Genomic DNA, 27646 nt, shown 5'->3' with positions numbered 1-27646 from the left:
CATGAAGCTTGGCTGCACCCCTCAAGGAGCTGCCCTCATTTCTGCTTTGTTTCCCCAGATCTGGAACCACAACTTAATAAGTGACGAGTTCTTGGGCCAAGTGGTGCTCACAGGGGACCCCAGTGACCGGCAGTCAGTGCACACACTGCACCTCCAGGACAAGGGGAACAAGAAATCAAATGATCTTCCTGGAACCATCGCTGTGAGGCTGCTCAGCAGTAACATCCTCACCAATGTCTGAGTGCTCAAGGACTCTTCTTCCGGTGCCACATATGTGTATATAAACACGCACACATACATATATATATACACACACACAGCCTACCTACCATCTGCAATGTGTATATGAACTATGCATGCATTCCACTCGAAGGAGCCAATCTTGTGTTTTCAATGTTGACAAATGGTGCCTTTTTGAGGAACCACAATGATCCTTCTGCTGGCGTCCTCTCTCTTGCAGCCCCTATCACCTCTGTGTGTCCCATGGGATCGCTGTGTGTCCTGACGGCCAGAGCACAATGCCCTGTTTGTTTACACAAGGCTGCACCCACGTGCCACCGTGCACACGTGTGGCCACCGTGGTCCCACCAGCTGCTTCAATGCACCTTCAGTGTGTCTGCTTGGTTTAAGAGTTGTCATCTCCCCTGAAACTGCCATTTAATTGCTTATTTTGGAGGCACCTCAGTGAAGGAGAGGTGGAAAAAGAGATTGGGGCCTTTTGGATGTTCTCTGGGTATGGGTTTGCATAGTGCAAATGGAAGAAGAGTGCACCAAGGCAGTCCCATATCCCAAATCCACAGGGGTAACAAGAGCAAAGGCTCCATCATTTTAGGGACAAGCTGTCTCCTCTTGAATCTTGTCTCTTCTTGAGTCTTGTTCAACCCCATGCAACTCTGAAGGATACGAAGATGCCAACAACCATGATGGGGCAACTGGAATCATTCTGGTCTCAGCTCCTGTGTGTGCCTCTCGAACTGCCGTGGTGCCTGCTTTCTCCATGTCTTCATGCAGCCTCCATCCCAAGAGCTCACCCCCACAGCTGGGGTGGGTTGTCTGCTGGGGCCATTCAGTGTTTAGATAGGAGGAGATCAATTCCTCTGAAGGCCAAAGCATCAGGTCCAAGGGATGGGGAGCTTTGCTCAGTGGGCTCCATCTTTACCGCTGCATCATTTCTCAGTGCCTCGCTTTCCCAAATTCCTCTGTAAAATAGTGGGATTTTAGCTTGTGCTAGAGGAGCGCTGCTCCTAGTGCAGCCTGAAAATGCTGGGAATGTTTAATTCATACCAGTGTCCATCTCTCACCTTTCATTTTCCACTCTCCTGGCTCGGCGGATGAGTTGCGCAATGCTAGAGCCGGTCTCGCAAGCACAACCCAAAACGCATCGTCAGGGCCATGGTCTGCTCCTGTTTGCAATGAAGTTGATCTTTATTCCACTGGGTGGCAGAATCCGGCTTCTTATGAACCAACCCAGATAAGCCCAACAACAAAGCCTTGGCTGGAGTTGCAGCAGGTTTCAAAGCAGTTCCTTCTCATGTTATTTAGGTTGGGTTTGTTTTCTTCGTGTGCCTTTAAAATGGTGCAAGCTAAGGGATTTCTCTGTCAGATTTTCTATCAAGTACTCACTGCATGCAAGTGGAAACGAATGCATATGATTTAATCTTGGTAAGAAAAGGACGAGTGAACAGCAAAGCTTTCTTTTGCTATAGCAAGTAGGGTTTCTGCTTGTCCTACTAAATGCCCATGTTTGTGCTGCAAGTCTGTATTTCTTTGGAAGTCCTTGAAGATCTGCTAAGTCTGTTTCATGGTGTTCCCCAAAGTCACATTACCTGCAAGCTCAATTCTTGGTGCATCCCGGAGCGTATGGTACGGCTTCATTGAGTTTTGCAGGCCCTTTCTTCATCTTCAGAGTTTACCTCCTGTGGTTAAGAATTGGGGTTTTGACCAAATTGCTTATTTAGGTCTTGTTTTCCAGGACTTAGAGGCAAGCAGTGGCCCACAGGATTCTCTTCCCAGGTGCCAATTATTCCAGGCGTGCACTGAGCATCCTTCAACTCCTGGTGCCATCGCTGGGACGTAGTTTCATTCAGCATCTTGCAGAATTGGCTTGAATGCTCCTAGTTTGGCAAAGTGAGACTTTGACCCCAGGTCAAAGCAAATCCTTGAGTTTGGGCGGATTCCTAGAATCATAGAATCACAGAACGGTTTGGGTTGGAAGGGACCTTGAATCTCATCCAGTTCCAAACCACTGCCACTGGCAGGGACACCTTCCACTAGAGCAGGTTGCTCCAAGCCCCTGTGTCCAACCTGGCCTTGAACACTGCTAGGGATGGGGCAGCCACAGCTTCTCTGGGCACCCTGTGCCAGCGCCTCAGCACCCTCACAGGGAAGAACTTCTTCCTTATATCTAACCTGAACTTCCCCTGTTTCAGTTTGAACCCATCACCCCTTGTCCTATCACTCCAGTCCCTGATGAAGAGTCCCTTTCCAGCATCCTTGTAGGTCCCTTTCAGAGATACCTCTCCTAGCAGGGAGAAGAGCTGTTTAGCTAAAGGAGAGCATCACAGCACCATCACAGGAGCTTTGCACCATCAGCAGCAGATGAGGGACAGCCAGCCTGCCTGCATTAGCCTTCTGCCTCAGTAAATCAGGCTACTGGTAGCTTCAGCAAAGGAGACCCATTTGACCAGGAGTGCCCTGACATGTGCCAAACCGCACCGTGAACCCCAGGGAATGACGCTGAAGCTTGCTGAGGAGAAGTGGTGCCCTGGTACCCATGAGCAGCCTCCTTCCTTCCTACAGAGAATCAAGCCATAAAGAGAGGAAATGCAGCTTTTTAACAGCTTCTTCTAAAATATAACAATAATCACACTATATCAGGACCAAAATGTCTTAATATCAGTAATGCTTGTTCTTGGTTTTCCCCAAAAACTTTTGGAAAGTTAGAGCAGGAGCCTTCCTCTACATTCCCAATGGAATAACAAGAATTACCTTTGTTGATTTCTTTCTTTCCTTGTTTGTAGAGCAGATGAGGGAGGGCAGTTATTCAAATGCCATTCCCAACATTGATGCCTTTTCTCTTTGAATGAAGTAAAGAGAAGTACTTTGTGTCTGAGAGGAGAGCAGGTCTGATAAGCACTTCCCAGACCCTCCCAGGGTAGGGCATGTCAGTGATTTCTTTTCCATGTCTTTTGTTAATCATTTCAATGGTTGCAAGTAGCCTGCACTTACACTCTGTGAAATCCATCTCTTTTTGATGTCTGCATGTTAAAAACAGGCTATGACTTGTCTTCATCTCCAAAGGCACTGATGTGTCAAGCTGCACAAGTTCAGAGGGTGGTCCAAACAGGAAGCCAACGTTGTACAGCTGTAAACCTCCTATAAATAAATTGTGTATATTTTATTCAGCCTTTAAGCTGCTGTGTTCTTCCTGAATGCTTTTGATGGGCACAAGGTGGCTCTGCGGAGCCTTCTTCGTTTGCTTGATTCACTAATCTCCATTCAAATTCTTCTCTCTCTGGACTTTGAAACCGAGGCAAAGTGATCTGCATGAAGGTGTCATGCAAGGTTACACTCCTGTTCATTGGGAAGAGGCAAGGAGGGGAAGGGTGACCTCCAAAGGGTTGACTATAAACCGTTTGCATCCTATGCCTCAGAGTCAACACAATGCAGGGAAGTTGGGGTTTTGAGCCTCACTTGCTCTGCAGGATGCTAAAAAGGGAAAGATTATGGGCAAAGCAGCAGGAGGATGTGATTTGTGGATGGCTTTCCATCAGAGAGCAAACCTGCACATTGAGAGCATTTGAAGAGCCAAAAGCCTGTCCCTGCGCATTGGAGTCTTCGGTCTTGCTGCTGTAACACACCATCCCAAAGTGCTCGTGCTGGGATCTTGTGTCCATGCTCCCATCTTAGTTTCCAGCCCCCAGCTTCAGCACCTGCCTGTGCTCCAGGTCTTGGCAGCACGGAGGAGTTGTGTCCTTCTGCAGCCCACCCTCAAAAGCCTGGAGCAGGCCTCGGGAAGAAGGCCTTTTATTGTGGAGTGGGATCATCCCCTGGGATAAAATGTGTCACAAGATACTAGACAGAGAAAGGAGCATCCTACTCCTCTGCCTCCATCACTGTAAGAGTTTGCAAGGACCATTCTTCAGGGAAAAGCCTCACAAACATCCTAATACTCTCCTGGAGGATGTGCTGAGCAGTAGAGATGTCTGAGCGTGTAAGGGTGCTTATAGAATCACGGGCTGGTTTGGGTGGAAGGGACATTAAAGCTCATCCAGTTCCAACCCCCTGCCACGGGCAGGGACACCTTCCACTAGAGCAGGTTGCTCCAAGCCCCTGTGTCCAACCTGGCCTTGAACACTGCCAGGGATGGGGCAGCCACAGCTTCTCTGGGCACCCTGTGCCAGCGCCTCAGCACCCTCACAGGGAAGAACTTCTGCCTTATACCTAACCCTGCCTGTCCCTGTGCTGTTGGTGCACACTGACATGTGGGCTGGCAGCATGGGCCAGGCTGCAGGAATTGGTGTGGGACCCCAGCATGTCAGTGTGGAGATGTGGGACTTTGAGCATGTTCGGAGACCAGCAGCAGGTAGTAGAGTGGTGCTTAGCTCTGGGCAGGATCCAGCCCAGGCTCCTCAAGGGTTCTGCAGCATCTCCTCATGCCTTCAGCACTGCTGTCTGCAAGGGATTTGTGCTCACTAAGGTTAAGGTAACTAAACTGACAATTCAGTCTCCTTTTGACCTGCAAGAGCATCTCCATAGAGGAACAGGCATCCCACCATGGTTGCAAGATGATGCTGGTATATTTCTCCTTGGCACTGGGTCCCATAGAACTTGCAGCTTCCCACCTTAATGCCCATATACATTCCCATTGTGTGGATATGAGCCTCCTGCTGCTCAAAAGGACCAAGGATTACTGGCAAGGGGTTTGGAACTAGATCTTTAAGGTCCCTCCAACCCAAACCATTCTATGATGATCCTATGATAAACCACCCCTCTTGAGCTTGAAGTCAACTGAATCTATTCATAGCTGGTTCCCATGAAAGGGCTGAGCAGCAGTGGGGAGTTTCTAAGGGCTGGATAAGGGACAGAGTGGCTGCATTGTAACTTCTCCCACATTCCATGTTCCTGGAATGGCTTTGCGGGAAGCAGGCTCTCTTATCTCTCTTATCACTTAGTTCTGCAGTATCACCAAAACAATTCAGCCATCCAGGTCCCCAGGAGGGTTTCAGGCCCCTTGTTCCAAAGGAGAGCTTAGAAACACCTTGTGTGGTTATACTGCAAATAAAAGGGTGACATTTGCACCATTCACTAGCTAAAATACCATGTTTCATACCAAAGTGAAAACCCTTTGTGATGTTTCATAGCACAGCTAAAAGCCAACCCCACCTTTCTCAGCAGGAAGGAGGAAAGCTCAAATTTGGGCAGGGAGTCACCAGGTCAGAGTTAAGCTTCTGGGCAAAACCTCAGCTCTGAATTTCCTGGTCCTCAAGTGTTTTTCTGGTCCAGTTTTCACATTTACAAGCGCAAGCTGGTGCATTCAAACCAGAATGGCTGTCAGCTCCTGGCCCCAAACCACAGGACATCAATATGGTGCTTTGCACAGCACTGAGACTTCTTTGCATAGGATGCTCCCAGCCGTCCCTTTGCCCAAGTAGCAATCAGGGCTCCGCTCAATGAAGATCTGAAAATGCAGCATAAGTTGTAGCAGGGCTTTTCAAGGGTACCATTGTCTGGGGCAGAGCACTTGCTGCCTCCCAGAGCATGAGCAGCAGGTCAGGGAGGGGACCCTGCCCCTCTGCTGTGCTCTGGGGAGACCCCCCTGCAGTCCTGATCCAGCTCTGGGGCAACAGCACAAGAGGGATGTGGAGCTGCTGGAGCGAGGCCAGAGGAGGCCCCGGAGCTGCTGCGAGGGCTGGAGCAGCTCTGCTCTGGAGCCAGGCTGAGAGAGCTGGGCTGGGGCAGCCTGGAGAAGAGAAGGCTCCTGAAGGGGAGACCTTAGAGCAGCTCCAGTGCCTAAAGGGGCTCCAGGAAACCTGGAGAGGGGCTTTGGACTAGGGCCTGTAGGAACAGGCCAAGGGGGAATGGCTTTAACCTGCCAGAGGGGAGATTGAGATGAGCTCTTAGGCAGAAGCTCTTCCCTGTGAGGGTGCTGAGGCGCTGGCACAGACTTTTCCCAGAGAAGCTGTGGCTGCCCCATCCCTGGCAGTGTTCAAGGGCAGGTTGGACACAGGGGCTTGGAGCAACCTGCTCTAGTGGAAGGTGTCCCTGCCCGTGGCGGGGGGTTGATACTGGAGGAGCTTTAAGGTCCCTTCCAACCCAAACCACTCTGTGGTTCATTCTGTGACCTCTGGGGCTGCTCGGGGATCGCGGTGTCCGTGCTGGAGGTGTCACACACACACTCGCACCCCCCTCTCCAGTGCTGGCTGCATCCCGGCTCCTCCCCCATAAGAGGCTCAGCGCAGGGCGGGCTCTGCCTCGCTCGGTGCCGGAGGCAGCGCGGCTCCGCGCCGGGCACCAGCGCCCCTTCCCCGGCGACCCTGGCCCCGTCCCGGCCATGCCCCGCTGAGGTAAGGCGGAGGGGACAGAGGCTGCAGAGGGAGAGACCCCGCTGAGCGCTGGGGATGCTCCGGGTGGGGTGCTGTGGCTGCAAAAGGGGGTGCAATAGGGTGGGATGGAGCGGGGATGCCTCCGATGGCTCCAGCGCAGGATGAAACCTGGGGCAGGGGTTGGGAAGGTGGGAATGGGGGGTGACACGACCGCAGACGTGCCAGAAATGCCCAGCAGCGCCGAGCCAGCTCCTGCAGCGCGGATTAGCGCCTCGGTCGTTTCTAGCTGCTGCTTAATTGCGCTTGGCTCAGCCTGCAGGGAGCTGGGCAGTGGGTGGGGGTCGGGTCCCCCCAGTGCCGCGCTATCCAGCCCCCAACCCCTTTGCTCCATTACCCTTTCCTATTCAGGAATTGCTTAGGGGTGGGGAGAGGCTGTTGGGATGTGCCTGATGCATGGGTGGTGGTCCCATGAGTATCCCCTCCAAACCCATCGGTCACAGGATCTCTGCACCCTCTCCCTGCTCTGACCCAGCTCCAGATGCACCATCCAGGCTGTTAAAGCACAACCTGCTCCCAGGAAGCTGGTGCTGCTCTTCAGGGAGCAGCAGGAGTTTCCCCTGATTGCAGCATAGCACTGCTTGTGTCCAGGCTGTGTTCAAACCTAGAATCATGGAATACCAGGTTGGAAGGAATCTCAAGGATCATCTGGTCCAACCTTTCTTAGCAAAGCATGATGTAGACTAGATGTCCCAGCACCTGTCCAGCCCAATCTTAACAGTGTCCAACGCTGGGGAGTCACCATTTCCCTGGGGAGATTATTCCAATGGCTGGTTGTTCTCACTGGGAAAAATTTTCCTCTTGTGTCCAACTGGAATCTCCCTAGCAGTAACTTGTGCCCATCACCCCTGTGTTTTAGTGGTGTGTCCCTGGTCACGCTGGTAAGCAGTACCAAGGACCTCCCCAAGCTGTTTCCATCACTAGGACCATTGCTGGGCATCAATGGAGACCAGTCATAGGACAAGTAGTTCCCACAAAGCAGTTTGCATTCTGCTGCCTGGTTTGGGAGTACAATGTTAGGTGCATGGGCTGTGCTGGACCAGCTGAGCACCATTCCAAAGAACAGTTCCAGGCTTTCCTTAGGGTAGTTACTGTCATGTTATCCTAAGGAAGGTGGAACTGCCATCTCTTGGTGTCTCTGGGAAGACTGGAGTGTATGGTAGAGGACCTGCCTTGTAGCAACATGGAGGGAGACTCTGAAAGGCAACAGACCAGTGGGTCTAATATTGCCTGGTTGCCCCTGGCTGCTAAATGCCCCTGCAGAAGGAGCAGGTGGGAACTGAAGGTGTTCTTCCACCATCCCAGGCTGTTGTGTTGGTGTGAGAGTGCTCCTCTCCATAGTGCAGGCAAAAGCATGTCCAAGAACCAACCTTATGGGGCTAACCTGTGCTTTACATTGTTGAGGTCATGGATTGTGTTGTGAGCTGACTCCTCTCCCCTTGTTCTCCACTGTATGATGCTGTGTGTACTAGATCTCTTCCCATGAGGTGAGGGACTGCAAGGTCCCAACAGTGGCGGGGTGAAGGTATGAGATGGTTTTGCAGCTTTGGACTGAGTCTTGCCAAAGCTTCAATCAGAACCTGCATCCCTGTGAGACTCTGTACAAGTGTCTCCCTCCCCTGTGCCTAAACTATCCCAGTGACAGCAGAATAGGGACAAACAAGGGCAATATCCAGGACAGCACTTCCCTCCTGTTGGTTGATGGTCATAATTGCTTTCACATGTGGCTTTGCAGTCTCTGAGCTCTACCAATTTCCAAATATATTTGTCTAAATCCTGTTTAAAGTTGTGGTGATGGGCTGGAGACAAACTGTCTTGCTGAAAGCTTTGTGCTTCTGTAAACCACCATATGAGAACTAAAATCTCTTCTTGAGCTTTTTGGGGTGAGACTGGAACAACTTCATGAAGTTACAATATCTCCCCATTGACACCTACGTTTATGAGACCTGAATCCTGAGGGATGAACCTCTCTTCCAAGGCAATATCATTGCCTAACTCATTTCCTCTCCTCAGAGCAGTCGATTCATCTCCCTCACTATTAAGTTTCCATGGACCGCAGAGTGCTGTACAGTGTTTCTGTCTTATGCTTTGCTAACTTGTGACTTCCCAATCCTCGGGTTGCCATGGAAAGGATTATGCTGTGATTAATGAAGGCATTGTCAGCTCGTAGGTCTTTTCAAAGCCTTTCCTGGAGCTGCAGTGAACAGCTTCCAAGCCTGGCAGAAAGGGGCTGGCAGGAGAGGTGGCTTCAAGCCACGTCTTGGGCATGTTTTGGGTTGTCAGCACTGATACCAAGCTGTCAGGTAGCAATTGTTGCCTCCACTCACTGCCAGATCAGTCCCTTTTGAGGGTGAGAGGAGAAATGGGGACCTTTATTGTTCTCCTCGGGCAGAGCCATAGTTTTCTTGCTCCTGAAGCAGAGTGGGACAAGTGTCACTGTACCAAGGGACTGGCAGGATGTGGAGACAGCGTGTAAGGGAGCTTTGCACCATGAAACACTTCTCTCTGCTAAGCAGCATACAAGGGAAGCCTGATATGGGATGATTTGGTGTGTTTGTGACTCCCTGGGCCCCCAGATAAGCCAGAAAGCTTCTCAGGACAGGACTGCCTCAGCAGTGTCCATGCTTAGGGTGTGCATCCATCTGTAGCTGTGCACGGAGCCCCTGCTCTGAAAGGCTCTTGTAGTTAGGATACTGGGATAGAGCACAGTATGCAGTTGTTCCCACTTCATAAGGAGAGTGAAGTGTGTGGAAATCCAATGAAAAATGGGCATTTGAAGTAGATTGAGTGCTGAATAAATATACACAAGTTCAAAATCCAAAGCCAAAAATCTCTGGGCACCAAAGATTCATTTCTCCCCAGCCTGAGCAGGCCCAAACTCCCACCTCAGCCTAGCTGGGATTCTAAAACTGAGTGCTTGATCCCATTGGCAGTGTCAGAGCAATTGCAGAAAGGCATTGAGCTCTTCTTGGACCTCAGCCCTAGCAAGTTCCTTTCAGAGCATGTTGGTTCAGCTGCTGCCATCCCCACCATTTAACCTGGTGTAATAACCTAGTGTTTGCCCAAGGTGCAGATGGTCTGAACACAGTTTCCGTGTGCTCAAAAGGAGTTAAAACTTACACTTTAGGTTGATTATAGACTTACAGGCTGCCTTGGGTGGAGGTTTCCACTGCTCTTGTTGCTGTGCAAGCAGCCTGGCCTCCAACTTTAAGAAACAGATGATCTTAAGGTTCTTTCCAACCCTAACTATTCTATGATTCTATGATGTGTGGAGGAAGGAAGACTTGCAAAAGGATATGCCTGAGGCTATGCTGAGTGTTGGGAGAGCTGAGCCTCTGAATCCTGGTCTTTTCTATTCCTGTCTGACACTGCTGAGAGAGGCTTCACCTCCAGAGACAAAGCCACTCACTGCGGCAGTTCCTGACTTTGGATATGGTAGGATAAATCTGAGATGATGGCAGAACTGGAGAGAGGATGGGCACAACAGGAAGGTTGGCAAAGGAGGATAAATAGAAAAAGGGAGATATCGATGAAGGCAGCTGTCAAGGGCACCATGTAAATATAAAGACTTTTAGGAACGGTTTAGTGCTTGCAGGTTGCAGCTATGAAATACCTTCCACCTGAAAGGGCTTTGCAAATGCTGAGTAGGATTCACCTGCCCAACACACTGAGGCATACGGAAAAGGTGCTCTGAGCCCTGCTTGGGCAGTGCTAAACTTGAGACCAGGACCCATCTCTTGGCACCAAGCCCTTGTGTGTTCCCCAGGGTATCTGTCATTGTCCAGAGAGCACATTTCACTCCTCTGTTGATTTACCTCCTAGAATCCCAGACTGGTTTGTGTTGGAAGGGGCCTTAAAGCTCATCCAGTTCCAACCCCCTTGGGACACCTTCCACTAGGGCAGGTTGCTCTAAGCCCCATCCAACCTGGACTTTCAAGTAATCCAGAATAAAAGAGGCAAAACAGATGTCAGGAGAGGAATGAAAAACGAACCAGCATTACACTTTTGTGAGTCCCTGCAACTGGGATACTGTGTGCTGTTCTGGTCCCTCCATCCCCAAACAATGTGCATGAGCTAGGGAGGATTCAAAGGAAGGAAGGATAGTCAGGGGGCTAAAACAGAGGAAAGGATTGTTTAGACAAAGACTCCAAGCTGAAAAGAGATGGGAAGAAGATATGTTATCGATCCTGGAGGATCATGCTGTCATAGTGAAGGCAAAAAGAGAGTTTTCCTTAGTTTTCCTTCACAGTATAAAAATTAGAGAGCATCAAATAAAGCTCATAGAGGGCAAAAAAAGAGTTCACATAACCTGGCATCTGCAGTACTTCTTACTGCAGTACCCTGTGGATCCTAAAAGTAATGATGGGTTAAAAAAGCACTCAGACAAATTCATTGATGAAAAGCCTCTCAAAAGCTATTAAATATATATATTAAAGAAAAAAGCTACCTCTTTTTTGGCTTTAGAAGTACTCAAGCTGCAAATTATTAGTGTCTGGGGGAGTATTACAGAGTAGCACAACTAAATCTTCACCCTGCTTTTATACTTCTCCCTACGCATCCTCTGTTGTCCACTGTCAAATGCAATAGATGGGGACCACACAAGCTGGATCCAGTATGGGCTTTTTTTATGTAGGACTCATGAGCTCGTGCTTCCGCTCACCAAGAGTTGTTCATGCTCTGAGATCCTCCTTGGAATAATTCTTCTGAGATATTTGTCTTGGAGAAGGTGCCAGCCTCATAGCTTTAGCAGCAGTGCCATGTATCATGAGGGTCAAGGAAAATAAAGCCTGTTCTCTTCCTTTTCCACTGAAAACACTTCCATGCCAGCAAATACAGAGAGGAGTTAATGGGATTTATTGCAGGTTCTGTATCAGATCTCTCACAGGCTATTAGGGAATTGCCATAAAGATGGTGATCAGCTAGATCACTGCTAGATAGGCTGTGGTTTCCTGTGGATCCCAGGCCTGACCCAATGCTGGTTTTAGGCTGAGGCTTGCTTTGCAAGTCAGGATGGTTTTCCATGTGCCCAGTGTGTGTTGGGAAGGGGGAGAGCACCCACAAACTATAATACCTCCCATCACCAGAGGTAGGGTCCCCTTGCCTGGCTGAGGCTGTTGGGAGGACAGGTAAACCTACTGCGTTAGGACAGGGTACAGCAAGTGCATTGAGTTGGAAGGAGCCCTACAAGCCTAGAATCAAACTTCTGCCTCCTACGTCTGAGCCTCTGGGTGTTTTCCAGCCTCAGTGGTGGTTGGTATAATGTTGTGTTGCCCCAGCTATTTCTGTCCTGCTTCCTCTCATCCCTCAGCTTTGCTGGATCAGTGCCATCAAGGCCAGCAGATTACCTTGGGCTGAGATGAACTTCAGAACACACACACACACTCACGGGGTTTGTCAAAGCCTGCAGGAGGTTTTGATCTGAAGGAATAAAGGAGATGGTTATTTCACCTGTAACCTCCATTCAAAAGTCTTATTCAAGCTGATTGAGAAGCTGAACACAGAGGGCTGTCAGGGTGAGCAAGATGATTCCCCTTTGCTCTTCAGCTCCTCTCTTCAGCTTCTTGGCTGCCTTTAATCCCAGTGGAACAGCAGACTCAGGATAACCTGAACTTCTGTGGTTTGCCTTTGGAATTAAAGCCCAGGAAAGTGTCAGGGATAGGTGGCTTTTTGTGGTTTTGGAGTGGTTTTTTTGTGTGCTGGAGAGCTGCAAGGACACAAAGCAGTCTTTGGCACAGACATGAGAAAACATCATATTGCTGGATTTACCTAAAGTCCTCATGAGTGTTAACACCTCCCAAATATGCCCCCATGCCAGGCTGGTGGTGCTACAGCATCCTTGATCCAAAATGAGGATGGACAAAGCTTTCCTTACTTTCATTTCTGCGGGCTTTCAGAGCTACCAACTATTTCAGAGCACTTGGGGTCCCAAGACACAGCCTGCCCAGGGATCAGGACCCATAGCAGGAACTATTAGATCCTTTATGTAGTTCAGTAAAGCAGTATATGGAGACTTACTTACAAACTATTAATGGGCAGGTCAGCCCAATTTGCTGTCACACCAGGGAGGTCTCTTAGAGCAGATATGCTGAAAGGACAGCACCCCCCCCCGCAAGAAATTGCTCCTCTCTGGCATGATACAGCGGATGCTTTGCCCAGTGATGCCACCAGGGCTTGTGGGTAATGGAGCAGGTCCTTGTCCCATGGGGAGGAGAGTTTCTGAGCTGAGAGTTTCAGATGTGTTACTCCAGAAAGGTACTGAGATGTTGCTTTCTCCACTGCTAAATGTCGTGCCTGCACCCAAAGTGAGGAGACAGGAGAGTGATCTTGGCCAAATCACTGTAAGAGCCATGTCACCTTGGCTGGATGGAACAGATCAGGGCTGATGTTCATTCAGGTTAATTATACCAGTACAAGGTGGTGGGTAACAGAGGGTGAAGCTGTTTGGGAAACCTCTTGCTTTTAGAAATAACCCTTTGGATCTCCCCCGATGCCATGGTATATCTATTTTTTGTGCAGCTCGTATTACTGCTTGGAGTAACCAGGTCCTGTCCTGCCAAGCACTGAGCTCAGCAGTCAGGGAAGATGTTAAGTAAAAAGGGCTGGAACAAGAGTTAAGCTTTTCAGGTGGAGCTGTGATGTTGAACTCAGCACAGAGAGTGCAACTTGTCTCCAGCACAGATTTCTTATGTGTAGCTGAAAGCAAATCACAAATAACAAGAACCACTCCTTCCTTTGGAGGGATACCTCAAAAGCCTGCAAATGAGGGTGGGAACAGAGCAGCTTGTTAAAACTGGGGTACAATAAGTACCTGTTGAAGCCGACTTGCTTGTCTAGTCTGATCTCCATAGGAAACCATGCTTGTGTGGTCACACTGCCCAACTCTTTAGATGTATCACCTAATCACGGTAGTTTGCTGACGAAGTTCAATTCAGATTCAGCAGAGCTGTAGCAATGAAAGGAAGTTCCTGGACACTTCATGAAAATACATAGGCAAGTGTGGGAGAAATCTAGTGCCCTGCAGCACGATGCCAGCTCCCGTTGGACACCGGAGAGCCCAGGCTGGGTGAGAAAGCTGTTCTGAATGCTCCATCTGCAGGAAAGGCTTCTTGGGGCGACTATGCCCTATTGACCATCAAGAAATCTTATTATTCTGAGTTTTGTGGTTATAAATAAGACTTTGTTAGCTCTGCCACTCATACAGGTACTTCTATTATTATTTCTGACTCTGCTCTTCACAAGATGGGAATTTGCCATGGAGCAAAGGCACTTCATCTCGTGGAACTTCCAGTTCTTTTGCCCATCCAAGCTGTTTGGGGGTGCAATGACTTTTATTTTGTGTCTGTAATATCTAACATGTAATAGAATGGTTTGGGTTTGAACGGATGTTAAAGCTCATCCAGTCTCAACGCCTGCTGTGGGCAGGGACACCTTCCACTAGAACAGGTTGCTCCAAGCCCCATCCAACCTGGCCTTGAACACTGCCAGGGATGAGGCATTTACCACTTCTCTGAGCATGCTGTGCCAGCGCCTCAGCACCCTCACAGGGAAGAACTTCTTCCTTTATATCCAACCTGAACTTCCCCTGTTTAAGTTTAAACCCATTATCCCTCTTCTTTGGCAAAGACCTGTGACTCCAGCTCAGTGAGGTGGTGCCCTTGAGATCACAGAGCACCCCATGCTCTGAAGAACACCCAGCAGCTCAATACATCACCAAAATGTGAAGAGCAGCAGATGAAGCAGCAAACAGCCCCTGTGACTCAGCTCCCCCAGCTGAAAAACTACTATAACCTTTTGCATGTGCAGCCAATGAGTCAGGGAGCATCTGTCCCCCTCTCATCTGGACTATTACATGTTTGATGTCACCCAGCACTGCCTGATGCTGCCCTGAGGGGTGTGATGATGATTGCACCAAAGGCACCCTGGAAGCACAGGGCAGAGTCTCTCCTTAATTTGTACAGTCCCTGTTCAAACAAAACACCCTCTGGAGCCATCAGTAGTCTCAGCAGCATAAAACAGGGCTGGTATCTTCTGATTTGAATGCACTTCATCCTATTAGCCCCTGTTTTTGGAGGCTGGCCCCAGCCTCTCTGAAGGGCTGTCCTGAATGTCTCCAGGACCACGAGAGATAAGAGGATAGTGTTGGGGCAGGCGGAGGGAGGATTTCACTGAAAATCCCAGCAAAGAGGTTCCTGCTGAGAAAAAAACCTCATGGGATTATAACAGCTTGGAAAAGCCCTGCTCCTGCCAGCACTAATAGCACTGAAGGGAGATTCCACACAGCCAAGGCCATGAAGGACCAGCAAGAGTAAAAGGTGAGACAGCTGCTTATTAGGACAAGTTAAGGATAGAGAAGGACAGGGGAACTGCCTTTATTAAAGGCATTTTGATCTGGAGTCATAGGCACAAACTTGGGTGTCTGCAAGAGGCAGATCATAGAATGGTTAGGGTTGGAAAGGACCTTATCTCACCTTCCTGGTTCTCCTGCATGACCTTGGGGAAAGTCACATCCTCCCTTCATGCCTCAGCTTCCCTCTGTGTCAAATGAGGATAGCACCATCCCCTCCTCCATTTGTGAGGCTGGGATTTGTGAGGGAATAACACAGCATCGTAGCTCGCTGGAGTGATTACTAAGAGTGGCTGTTGTAAAGACTCTCTTTAATGAACCTTTCTATAGCAAAAAGAGCAGCAGTGGGTTAGTGATTAAGTTATTGGACTAAGATTAGTCCAACTAAGTTCAGCTCTTACCTCTGCCATACGTTGTCCAGGTGGTGGCAGATCATCTAGAGTCTGTTTAAAAAGGCAGCACTTCATGGGACTTACTTAGAAAGAACCCAAGTATCTAAATCCCTCTGAAACCACTTCAGGAACAAGCTCCAGCATGCCACAGGAGACCTGACACCCCATAAACTGCATTGTGGGGCCCTGGTGGCAGCCCGCACTGGGTGCAGTGCTCCATCTCCTGCCCTCTGTCTTGGAGCAAGGTCTGTGGTCTTGTGGATTCATGAGATAGAAAGCTTGGAGGGCCAAGGAGATGATCCAGTCCAATCTCCTTCATAACATGGCCTAGTTATTCCTAACCAGTACTACAGGATTGGCCAGAGTATGTATGTAGGGGATATATGTATCATTCTATATAGGGGTTTTATTTTTTTTTTTAATATATACATACGTATGTATACACATATATATACACACTAACCTTCTCTTGGGTCTTCATGGAGTTGTTGTCAAACTATAGACACAGTCTTTGCAGCTGTCTAAGCAATACAACCAAAGGATTAAAGGTCCATCTGAGCTAAAAGCCAATGTCTGTGGTTCAACTGCAAGGTTGGCAGAGCCTGGATGCTTGAGAAGGTTGCTGCCTCCTGAACCTGAGCCTGAACACATGAGTCTTTTCTCAAATTCATACATTCTTTGTAAAACACATCAGCCTGAAGCCAAGCACCACACCTACATATATACCTTGCTCTGTCAATGGCAGGGATTGGGCAGCCCACAAAGAAGCAGGTCCCCACCAACACTTGTTGGTCGAGCTGGGACCTAATTGGAGTTCCTAGAGCATGGTAGGCAGGATCTGGGCTCTGATCTTGGCTGTGTGGACATCCCAGTGAGCTCGGGACTAGCAAGGAGACTTCCAGTATAGCCCAGCACTGCGCAGAACAACCCTGCTCCAAGAAGAACATGTTTATGTGCTATATCACCCTCAATTTCCAATATTATTATTAGGCTTTACTCCTACTATGTTCTTGTCATGTGCCAAGCCCCATATGTAGACTTCAGCAAGACTGGGAGTTCATCAGTGGATAAAACAGAGATGAAAACAGATTGCAAACACCCTTTGGCCAGCCTGCAAGCGCAGCATTCTGCCTAGCCCAGCTCAGCCTGAGAGCTCTGGATTATGCTGAAATTACAGCTGCCCTCCTTGCAAAAGGATACTTTATTTGATTAATTATTGTGGCTGTTGAAAGAGACTCAGGAAATTGCCCTCCTCAGGATGCTGTGCCCAGCGCACTGCAGAGAGCTGGGATCGGATGCCACTGTGGTCCATTGTTCTGCTCCGGCTACGTGAAAGCACAGGGAGGGAGAAAAGGTCAGATCTTTTGTTCAGCTTCCCTACCTGATGAGCTTTTTGGGGGGGATTGAATGCAGGGCAAATCTATTGAACCTCCTGCTGGAGGCTTAAAAAATTGATGCCTGTGTCCTGTCTACTCTCAGATGAACAGAAGCATCATACTGATTCTCTTGACTTTCCAGAGGAGGGAGTTTTCTGTGGTTTCTTGCTTTAAGGTAACCTTTTTGGCTGGGACTCAATCAGTTGAGAGGTCTCTCTCCATGGCACTGCTACCAAGACACTTCAGATAGAGGTTTGAGAGCCAAACCAGTCCCACAGAGTCAGCTATGTGGTCTTTTGACATATTCCCAGCTGCTCAGGGAGCACAGAGATAGGAGAAACAAGGGGCCTACAAGGATGCTGCAAAGGGACTCTTCATCAGGGACTGTAGGAGAAGGGGTGATGGATTCAAACTGAAACAGGGGAAGTTTAGGCTAGATATAAGGCAGAAGTTCTCCCCTGTGAGGGTGGTGAGGTGCTGGCACAGGTTGCTCAGAGAAGCTGTGGCTGCTCCATCCCTGGCAGTGTTCAAGGCCAGGTTGCACACAGGGGCTTGGAGCAACCTGCTCTAGTGGAAGGTGTCCCTGCCTGTGGCAGGGGGTTGGAACTGGATGAGCTTTAAGGTCCCTTCCAACCCAAACCATTCAACAATTCTATGAGAAAGGAGGGGACATACAAATGAAACCAGTCACCTCAGTCTTCCTCTGTAGTCTATGGTCAGAACTAATGCTGACTTCTCCAATGGATGGAGTGAATCAGGCCTTGGAAGTAGTTTTTGTCCCCATAATTATGGACCTCATCTTGATTGAGTTGTGATGGTTTTAAATCAAAAGAAGGAGATTCAGGCTGGACGTGAGGAAGGAATTCTTTACAATGAGGGTGGTAAAACTCTAGCACAGGTTGCCCAGAGAGGTGGTGGATGCACCATCCCTGGAGATGTTCAAGGCCAGGCTGGATGTGGTTCTGGGCAATCTGGTCTAGTGTAAGGTGTCCCTGCTCCTTGCAGGGCAATTGAACTAGATGAGCTTTGAAGGTCCCTTCCAACCGAAACCATTCTGTGATTCTATGCAGAGGAGCAAGCGAGCTCTGAGATCCTCCGTTGTCCTTTCACTGACTGGTGCGATGCTTAGCAAAGAGAATGGCACAGCCTTGAGCTGTCATCATGGGCTGTGATTGATGCCTGCAGGTCCTGGTGGAGGAGAGCACAGAGGATCACGTTCTTTTCACTTACTATCTTTTAAAACCCTTTAGTCTCTGCAGACATCACCACCTCAGCACTTTGTGGTGCTCTGATTCCCAGCTTCTGTCTATCAATCAGCACTGTTCCACTGAACTCAGTTGTTTCTCAACCATTTCATACTGTTGGAGGTCTGGCCAAGGAGGTTTATTTAGCTGGGTCAAAAGAAACAGCAGTGTTTACATTTTTAGCTGATCCATGGTCAGCCTGGCTGATGAGCTCAGGACATGGTTTAAGTGCTCAGTTTTCAGGGAGAAGCTAGATTTTTCAACAGCTTTCTGTTCTAGCTGAGGTCTATTGATAATCAGGCCCTGATTCTGGGTATCGAATTCTTTGGCTGGAAACTCTACTTACTGCACAACCCCTGAGTTTCTGTCAGTCATCTTGAGTAGATTACACCCTATTTATTGGTGGTTTCAGTTACGAGCATCATTTCCCTGGGTTTCAGTTGCACTTGCAGGATGATGGGCTGCAGTGTGCATTAGCACTACACTTTGAGCTCCTTGCATGAAAAAACCCCAACAACTAATGCACAGAAGTGCAAAGTACCCTCCTAATGCATCAATATTGCTGCTACCCTGGGCTGGTTTACTACAATGAGACACCTTGGTGCCTGCAGTCTTTTCTCCCTATAGTTATTTGGCTAATTGATTAGGAGGTTGGCTGTGTTCTGCTGGGTAGGAAAGGTTGGTTTTACTTCGAGTAGCTGGAGTTTCTGAGTTTGGAGATCCCAGATCTGCAGGATGACTGGAACATCCCTTTCTGTAATAAAATAACAACAACAAACCACCAGGTCTTCCCTGGGACCAGCATCCTCCCACCAGAAGGAAAAGCCCAATGGGAATACCCTCAAATCTAATTAGTACCTAATCCTGTGGCTCTCGCCACTGTAAGGCTGAAGGCTGTGGGAATAGCTGGAGAAAAAGATGCACATTCCCTAATGCATCCCTTTCAGGCTGTTGGTTAGTTGCAGTGTTGTATCCATGACTAAACTAAGGAGCCTTTCTGAGGATCCAGGGCTTCGTGATGGATGTTTCCCCCCCATAACCTATTTCTTTACCTGTCAGCTTGCAGCTCCACTTGGACCTCTTTTCCCCTTAGTTGTCCAATGTGAGCTGATGGGGATGTAATTCTTTACACCAAAATGCACCTCTCATTCAACTCAGTTATTCCTATGTCTCCTGATACTGGAGAAAGCTGGTGGCCTGGAAAGCTGGTGGCCACTCAAGGTCTGATCCAAAGGTTGTGTGAAAGGTTTTCCTTGTCTTTCAGTGAGCTTGGATCAGAGTTGTTCTAGGAAGACACACTGTGCTGACCACCTTGCAGAGCATGCAGATCTTTCATGTCTGTGTCATGGATGCAAAGGTCATATGAGAAATGGTGATTCTACTGTTTTGTGCAGTGTATTGCTGAGGTGACCTGCCCTGCTGAGGTGACAGCTTCCTCACACTACTGATGTCACCTGCCAGCATGACCTCAGGCTGATCCATCCATGTGGAGGTGGCAATTAAGGCATATATAAGGGAACTTTCTCAGCACGGAGGCAGGCAGCATGGCTCAGTGGTGCTCGCTGTGTCCTCACATCTCCAACACGAGAGTCTCTTACTGTTTGCTCACTTGTAAGAAGTCATCGAGTGCCATCCTGTGTGTAATCAGCAAATACTCTGGGTGAATTCCTGTTGCCATTACATTCAGCAGTGCTGTTGATTTTAACGGGAATGCATCTTTGCTCCATGTTAAAAGAGATGATGGGTAACAAAACCAGAAGTGTGGATTTTACATGTAATTTGCACTGGAGGACTTAGAAATTAGTATTTCTTATTGCAAAAATGAAGATATTTGTGCTGTGGGAAGCGAAGGTGTAAGTGAATGGCCATTACAATGAACATTTCAGTCCAAAGCTCAGATGGGGGAAATAAGGAAGATGTTCGTGTTTTAAGTAGCACTGCGGTAGCTGAAGCACTCATAGAATCATAGAACCAACCAGGTTGGAAAAGACCTTTAAGCTCATCAAGTCCAACCGTTCCCCAGCACTGCCAAGGCCACCACTAACCCATGGCACTGAGGCCTCGGCTACACAGTGTGTAAGCACTTGCAGGGACAGTGACTCCAGCCCTGCCCTGGGCAGCCTGTTCCAATGCCTGAGCACCCTTTGGGGAAGGAATTGTTCCTCATCTCCATCTAAACTTCCCCTGGTGCAGTGTGAGGCCGTTTCCTCTTGTCCTGTCACTTGTTACTTGCTCCATCCTCCTGTCAGGTAGTTGTAGTCTGAACTAGTGAGATGTGAAGTCTGGGCTTTCTTCCACCAAGGTGGGGTTTAACTCAAGTTACCCTCCTCTCAGCAAGTTCTGGGCAGCCAACCTTCACATAAACTTTGAGGACAAATCTGAGCGTATGGGAAAACTCGCCCTTGGGCAGGAAAGACAGCAAAATGGGAGGATACAACACAAGGAGACAGGGATGTCCCAGGCACCACTGGATGGCAGGAGATCAGGCACGGCTAAGATTTATCCAAGATGGGCTCAGAAACCATTGTAGGTGGTCTGAAGTTCTTACTGTGAGAGCCTGAGCGTTTGTTTCATTGGAAAGCAGAGTACTGGTGGGAGTAATCTGTAAATGCCTTCACAGGGAGCAGATACCAGGTGCTGAAGCTCTGACAAACCAGTAGACACAGGTCATGTCACAGAGAGGACCCAGTCTGATATCAAAGCAGGGGCACATGCCCCTTGCAAAGAATTTCCCAGACAAGAGGTATTGTCCTGGTCTTCCTCTACTCCATGCCCTGGTCATCACTCCAAGCCAAGTGGAGAACCTGGCACAAAGGAAATGGAGATGCACCACTGGAGAAAGACAGGCTGAGAACACTGGGGTTGTTGAGCCTGGAGAAGAGAAGCTGCGTGGAGACCTCAGAGCATCTTCCAGTGTCTGAAGGGGGCTACAAGGCTGCTGGAGAGGGGCTCTTCATCAGGGACTGTAGCGATAGGACACGGGGTGATGGGTTCAAACTGAAACAGGGCAAGTTCAGGTTATAGATAAGGCAGAAGTTCTTCCCTGTGAGGGTGCTGAGGCGCTGACACAGGATGCCCAGAGAAGCTGTGGCTGCCCCATCCCTGGCAGTGTTCAAGGCCAGCTTGGACAGAGTCTTGGGTGACATGGTCTAGTGTGAGGTGTCCCTTCCTCTGGCAGGGGGTTGGAACTAGATGATCTTAAGGTCCTTTCCAACCCTACCTATTTTATGATTCTATGTGAGCCCATCTATGGGATCAGTTGTGGTTGGTAAGATATGCCTGGCCTCAGCTGGGAAATCAATGCGTATGAGAAGAAGATACTTCATTTGAACACTAAACATGATTTGACCTTTGGAGCTAATTTCCTAGAGAAGTAGTGGGTTGTTTCTGTTGAGAGCTTGCTTGTTGATCAAGCTAACAGGAAAGACACTTGTTAGTCAAGAAGAAGATGAATGGCTATTACCAGACTAATATCATCTAACCTGAAAGCCCTGGTTCTGAGTTGGGGCTCTAGGAAGGATGCTTCCCAAGCATGCCAACTTCCAGCAGGACAAAGAGTAGAAGGATTGGTATATAGTGACACTGCCTTCTTCCTCTCTCCTTGCTGTCATGCACATTGATCATTTAGAGATCCCAAAGACTGGTGGGTTTGTTAGTTTAACCTCATTAAAGGACCATAGTTTTTCTTCCTGATCTGAATCCTGCTTTTTGTAAGGACAAAGGCTTTTGTCTCCAAGGGTGTAGGTCTGACCTTTTTATTCACCGTTACTCAGATGAACAGTAAAATACATTGCAAAATCTTTAATCCTCCTCGGATCGCTTGCTGGAGGGCAGGAGGTGAACGTAGCAGTGTGCGGAGAGCATCGATGTGTTAAACCTCTTTGCTCAGCTAAGGTGATACATTACGTTTCTGTCAGGCAGATGAAGTAGATGTAAGGTGAATGAACTTCTTTTGGGTTTGTTCACACCATTAAGTGCCCAGGGTGTTCTCCAAAATACAGGCTTTACACCCAGCTGGGTGCAGAAGGGGACAGGCTGTGATTGAATGTGAATGTGAATTAAGTACTCATTTTCTTTGGTGCATTTGCAGACAGGAAAATCACATGGAACATGGAACTTCAGGAGAAAGGAACAGAATTTACATTTAGAATGAGATACCTCAGTTTCTCCTAACCAATGGCCATGTGCTCTGGAGGATTAACACTACCCCAGGCAGGATGGCCAGTCATGTGGTTGGACTCCAGTCCTGAGGTGCCAACAAGCAGTGCAGAAATGCCAGTTAAACAGATTAGATTAGCAACCCCCTTCTTTGCAATTGCAGGATAATGGATTCATCCAGGTTCTTCAGACTTTCTCCCTCTGGAGTTGAGCTCTGTCAGGTTCCTTTTGCATTTGGGATCTCTTCAGAACCAAGAAAGCCATGGGAGAGATCACTGTGGTGGAGCACTCCTTAGCTTCTGTTGACCACTGCTTGCAAGCAATTGGCATGTATAGTTCCATGTCACGCATCACTCTGCACCCAGAAATAGTTTAAAGCCCATTCAGCCTCATCCACTGCCTCCTGCAGATGCTCTGTTCAGATGATGCTCAACCAGTGAAGCCCAGAAAGATGCAAAATGAACCACATTTACAAAAAATACACTTTCCAGGGGGGTGTCTTTGTGATCTTGAGTTCGAAGAATCATCTTGGGTTGGAAGGGACCTTAAATCTCAACCAGTTCCAACCCCCTGCCACGGGCAGGGACACCTTCCACTAGAGCAGGTTGCTCCAAGCCCCTGTGTCCAACCTGGCCTTGAACACTGCCAGGGATGGGGCAGCCACAGCTTCTCTGGGCACCCTGTGCCAGCGCCTCAGCACCCTCACAGGGAAACAATTCTTCCTTACATCCAACCTGAACTTCCCCTGTTTCAGTTTGAACCCATCACCCTTTGTCCTATCGCTACAGTCCCTGATGAAGGTCATGTTATGTGTGAGTGATTTGGGAGAGGTGCTGGGTACATTTTGTTTAGCCCAGCTCATTTCCCATACCACAGGCAGCTTTAGAGCTTCACAGAGAAGATGAAGGTGGGATTGAAGTGCCCTACGCTCACCTGCCAGTGGGGGATGGAGGGCCCAGATGGCTGTTTTGTTCTACCAGGACTCCCATGAATTAACAGGCAGCTGATCTCTCTGGTGCTCAGACAAGCCCAATCCTTCTGACTGATCCTTGTGGGAAGAACAAGGAGGGCAGTCTCCTGCTGCCCTTCCCTTTTGGGGTTTTCCCTGCTGAGCAAGCCGTGGAAAAAGCTGTCTTCTTGTTATGTACAACATCTCTTGCAGCAGCATCATGAGGGGACTTACAAAGCATTGAAGGAGAGCAAGTGTGGCTTGGGGTGGGGTCTAGACCTTCGGAAAATAAATAACTAAAACCACAAAACAGGCTTTGGGTACCAAAGTCCTGTTTAAAAGCAGAGTGTGTTGGGTATATGTAAACACTCTTCCAAACCTGGCACAACACCTATTCAGCATCACCACAGGCCAGGCTGAACAGGATGTCCACATACAGGGTAGATTTTATGCTGGGAGCCAGGGCAAATACAGGACAGTGCTTTTCTTCAGCAGCAGTAGGATAAATGACTGAAGGAGCAGTTCTGAGACCTGGAACTATGGCTGATTTAGACTGGATATTAGGAAAGATTGTGTCATTAAGAGGGTGCTCAGGCGTTGGAACAGGCTGCCCAGGGCAGGGCTGGAGTCACCGTCCCTGCGAGTGTTCACACACTGTGTAGCTGAGGCCCTCAGTGCCATGGGTTAGTGGTGGCCTTGGCAGTGCTGGGGTAGAGGTAAGACCTGATGATCTTAAAGATCTTTTCCAACCTGGTTGATTCTACGATTCTAGCCCAGCCTATGGGAAGAGATCCCTCATGCATGGCTTTTGCAGCATGGACACCCAATGGGGCAAGCTCACCTAAAGCCAGTTAACATGCACATAATGACGTAAGACCTTCCCTGTCAGATGAGATCTCTGTTTTCAGAGAGGAAAACTGAGGCAAGGAACTATAAGATGACTTGTCCACAGCAGATATCCTTCAACCAAGGAACTCAAACTGCTACCCAACCCAGTGTTCAACACTGCCCTTACAACCATCATGTTACAGAATTGGGAAGGACCTCTGGAGAACCTCACCAACTGCCTGCTTTGAGCCAAGCCAAGCTTTCAGGAACTATTCCCAGTGGAGAAGACTCTTCAGCATCCTTGGCAGTCTGTCTCAGGGCTCACAACCTGGCAGGGTTAGAAAGATATCTTCAAGCCATATGAATTAAGGAGAAGAGGAATAATTTAATGTGTTACAGAGAAGATCCTCAAACCGAGAACTGGGAGAATTGCCTCATAGCCTTTCAGACCTTAAAGTGGATGTATGATTTTCCACCAGTTATCTATCTTATAGAAAGAGCGAAATTAATCCATTAAATATGGTCTGCGGCCAGAATCTGTCTAGTGAGTATTTCCTAATGAGCAGTGATGCCTTGGCTGCTCCTAGGACACCAGTTCCTTTTCCAGCAATGCAGAGGGATCATGTAGATAGTTTCAACATCTGGATGTTTTCATTAAGGCAGTGAAGGCACTTAGATGGCAAACTCCTACAACCGTCAGTGAGGTAGATATCTGTCTTAAAATATGTGGTTGGTGAAATATAGAGATGGAGCACGCAGCGTGGTGAGGAATAGGGGAATACTTGGAAATGCTGTTGAGCCTCTGCAGTCCCTGCAGGAGCTAATAGAGTCAAATCCTGCTTTTCTAGGATGGGAACATCTGTTGTACCCACTGCAGATGAGAATCTACAGAAAACTCAGCCAGCAGGATCAGCACCAAAGACTAAGTCCTACATTACTGAATGGGATGAGTGCAGTTGCTGCTGGTAGGGAAGAGAGATCACTCTCCTTGCCATGAGCAAAGTGTGTTGGGACACTGCCACAAGGCATTATCACTCCTTTATTTTCAAGACTAAGTCATAGAATCATAGAATGGTTTGGACCTTAAGGTCATCTAGTTCCAACCCCCTGCTATGGGCAGGGACACCTCACTCCAAACCATGTCACACAAGGCTCTGTCCAACCTGGCCTTGAGCACTGCCAAGGAGGGGGCATTTACCAGTTCTCTGGGCAACCTGTGCCAGTGCCTCACCACCCTCACAGTAAAGAACTTCTTCCTTATATCTGTCCCATATTGTGTCTCTTTGGGACATTTCCGCTGGAGGTGGTTGAAGAAGGGTAGAAAGACTTTACAATTGTCTCTTGTCCCTGCAAGAAATGTTCTTCTTTTAGTGGGAAAAGCACAAAAAAAAAAAAAGTAGTATGGCTAAACCCTGCAACACAATATTTAGGTTTGTATGGTGTGTCTGGACCACTTTGCCATTGTGAAGGGAAATGTCTAGTGTCCTGAAAGATCATCCTTTGCCAGCTTCCACATCCCCAGCATCTCACAGGAGATGTGTCTCTCAGGTAGAGTGCCTTTTTGCTGCTTTCTAAGGCATTTACCATAGTGGAAAATGTTCCACATCATGAGTACAACAATTCCTGATTGTAGCAAGGATGACTTGGAGATTAAAAGCTGCAGAAATTCAATTCTTTGAAACCATTTTTCGCTCATGCACACCAAACCCATTTAATGCTGGGAGCATCATGAAGTGGCACAAACCATGGCGCAGCATGGGACTTTCCCATGTAAATCCACGAAGATATGATTTGCACAACAGGCAGGAGCAGAGTGTGGAGATAAATGTTCTAATCCAGGTATTAGTTGTGAGCTGTGGTGGGTTTGGTATTTAATTTCCTCTCCTGAAAGCAGTTTTGATAGAAAGATGCTAATCCATCTAGCCTTGTGGGCTGTAAGGACGGAGCTCCCCTTCTCCATGCACTTTAATTCACACCAGGGGACCTGATGACACACGTAATAAATCAGTATCAGTCTGTTTGTCAGGTTAATCCTTGGATAACTTTCTAGGACTCAGTTTACAAAATATGACTTGCATAAGCAGCTCCAGTCCCAGTCTCACCACAGTGCAGGAATTAATCTGGATGTGTTAGAGGATTGTCCCTCACTGTCTGGAATTAGTATTACGAAAGCACTGGGAGTTTAAGTGCTCCTCGCCCTCTTCCACACCTAAGAGCTGCATCTGTCCCTTTTGGGTTGGGGCAGACCCTGAGCTGGGGTCTATGGATAAGGATTTCGGTTCATTGATTGCTGTTTTCTTTTGATTCAGGTCCATTCCTGGTGATTGCTGATGTGTTTGGACAGGAACCATGGTCATTCTACGACAGGTAAGCGAAGCATTCCTCTCTTCAGGAAGGACTAATGAAAGTCTTTTATTTCTGGGTGGGAAGGGTCATGTCAGGCTATTTTTATCCTATTCTATTTCCCTAAAAGGACTGTTACAAGATGCAGAGATATTCATTAGCCTTAATCCTTGATTGGCTTAGAGGAAATAATTGCTCTGTGTGTGGAGTCCAGCTTAACCTCATGCAATGTTCCACTTCTATTTTTTCGTCTGGGGTGAGTCCTGGATGTGCAGAAGAATAACACAGCCTACTGCCTGCCTTGAAGAAGGATGTAGTCGAAGAGTGATTTTCAATTTCCAGGAACAGGGCTGCTTGGGCTGTGGAAAAATGGAGTTCTTTTGTGCATTTAAGAAGAAATTGAATTGATAAATTGAATGTAAAGTCTCATGTAGATTCTGAAATAATTTAGGGCTTTGAATTGTAGTGTTTTCCCTGTCTCTAGGCATAACATGTCTCTCATGCTCAGCTTCTGGGTTGTCTCATTGCTATGGGAACCTGGGGAGGACTGACTATTGCCATGTGTCTTGGGTTGGGGCTGCAGATTGAGGTTCAGATATATCAACACAGTCACGCATTGAGGTGATGGAGCAAATCTGCCCAGCAGTTTTGATTTAACTCTGTGTCTGTCTTGGCAAATATGCTTTTGGCTGCAAATGGGCAGAAAGCACAAGACCTTTGAAGACACATGCAGGAACTCAAGTGGTATCAGTTTATACCAGTGACAAGAAGAGCTGAGGATAGCTTTGGGCATGGAAGGAATGCCAAAGATCTCATGGAGCAACAGAAATGCTCTTTACAGTGTTGCTCTGGCCTATCGGGAGCAGTGGCCCAACAAAAACAGGCTGCACTTTGGGAGGGGTGATGAGGAGCTCGGTTCTCCTTCCAAAAAGCTCAGAGGTGTTTATTGGCCCCATGTCACAAACTCTGACTGATGTAGTTTGCGATGCCAAGGAAAATGGGTGTGGAAATTCAAATGAAGTAAGTTCATGTAGGAATTGGAAAGCTCAGAATAACAGTTGTGGCTCTAAGAAATACCCTGTAACAACTATGGTATCACTACAGGCTACCTCTAATGTCTCTCTGCTGGAGGTCACCCCTCTGTGGTTGAGCTACTAGTTCATAGTCTTCTATATTGATCTGAATTCACCCTTTGTAGAGCTTTAATCAACAGACCTTCCTCATAGTTATCTAAAATTAAAGTGTCTTGTCTAGGCAAGGAGGCAGGGTGCTTCTGAAGTGATTTCCTTCCCACCTGTCATAGGGTAGGATTGATCTCCTTTCTGGGCATGTGTTTCTCCCTTGTATACCTAAGCCCTAAGCACCTAGGTTAGGTGCTTAACATAGAGGTGTGAATAGAGAGCTGTGGTG

General features: G+C 48.2%; 2 protein-coding genes across 9 annotated transcripts in view; both read left to right on the top strand.

Annotated features, from left to right (window-relative positions):
- CAPN5 (calpain 5) overlaps window positions 1-1754 on the top strand; it is a 53815-nt gene extending 52061 nt beyond the window's left edge. For 2 of the 3 annotated variants that reach the window (XM_030476469.1, XM_030476471.1), the window contains exon 13: window positions 59-431. In XM_030476469.1, the coding sequence (XP_030332329.1) occupies window positions 59-241 (183 nt within the window). In that variant the 3' untranslated portion in view covers window positions 242-431. Of the gene's footprint in view, window positions 1-58 lie in introns of all 3 variants that reach the window. The other variant, XM_030476472.1, reaches the window with a different exon arrangement.
- Window positions 1755-6459: 4705 nt separating this feature from the next.
- The window catches only part of MYO7A (myosin VIIA), a 107885-nt gene continuing 86698 nt past the window's right edge, over window positions 6460-27646 (top strand). For 4 of the 6 annotated variants that reach the window (XM_030477021.1, XM_030477019.1, XM_030477020.1 and 1 more), the window contains exons 1-2: window positions 6472-6566; window positions 26203-26260. In XM_030477021.1, the coding sequence (XP_030332881.1) occupies window positions 26243-26260 (18 nt within the window). In that variant the 5' untranslated portion in view covers window positions 6472-6566; window positions 26203-26242. Of the gene's footprint in view, window positions 6567-26202; window positions 26261-27646 lie in introns of all 6 variants that reach the window. The other 2 variants (XM_030477022.1, XM_030477018.1) reach the window with 1 other exon arrangement.

This window comes from Strigops habroptila, chromosome 2 (assembly GCF_004027225.2).
Source record: "Strigops habroptila isolate Jane chromosome 2, bStrHab1.2.pri, whole genome shotgun sequence".
NCBI classification, from domain to species: Eukaryota; Metazoa; Chordata; class Aves; order Psittaciformes; family Psittacidae; genus Strigops; species Strigops habroptila.
This window is presented reverse-complemented; position numbering and strand designations above follow the sequence as displayed.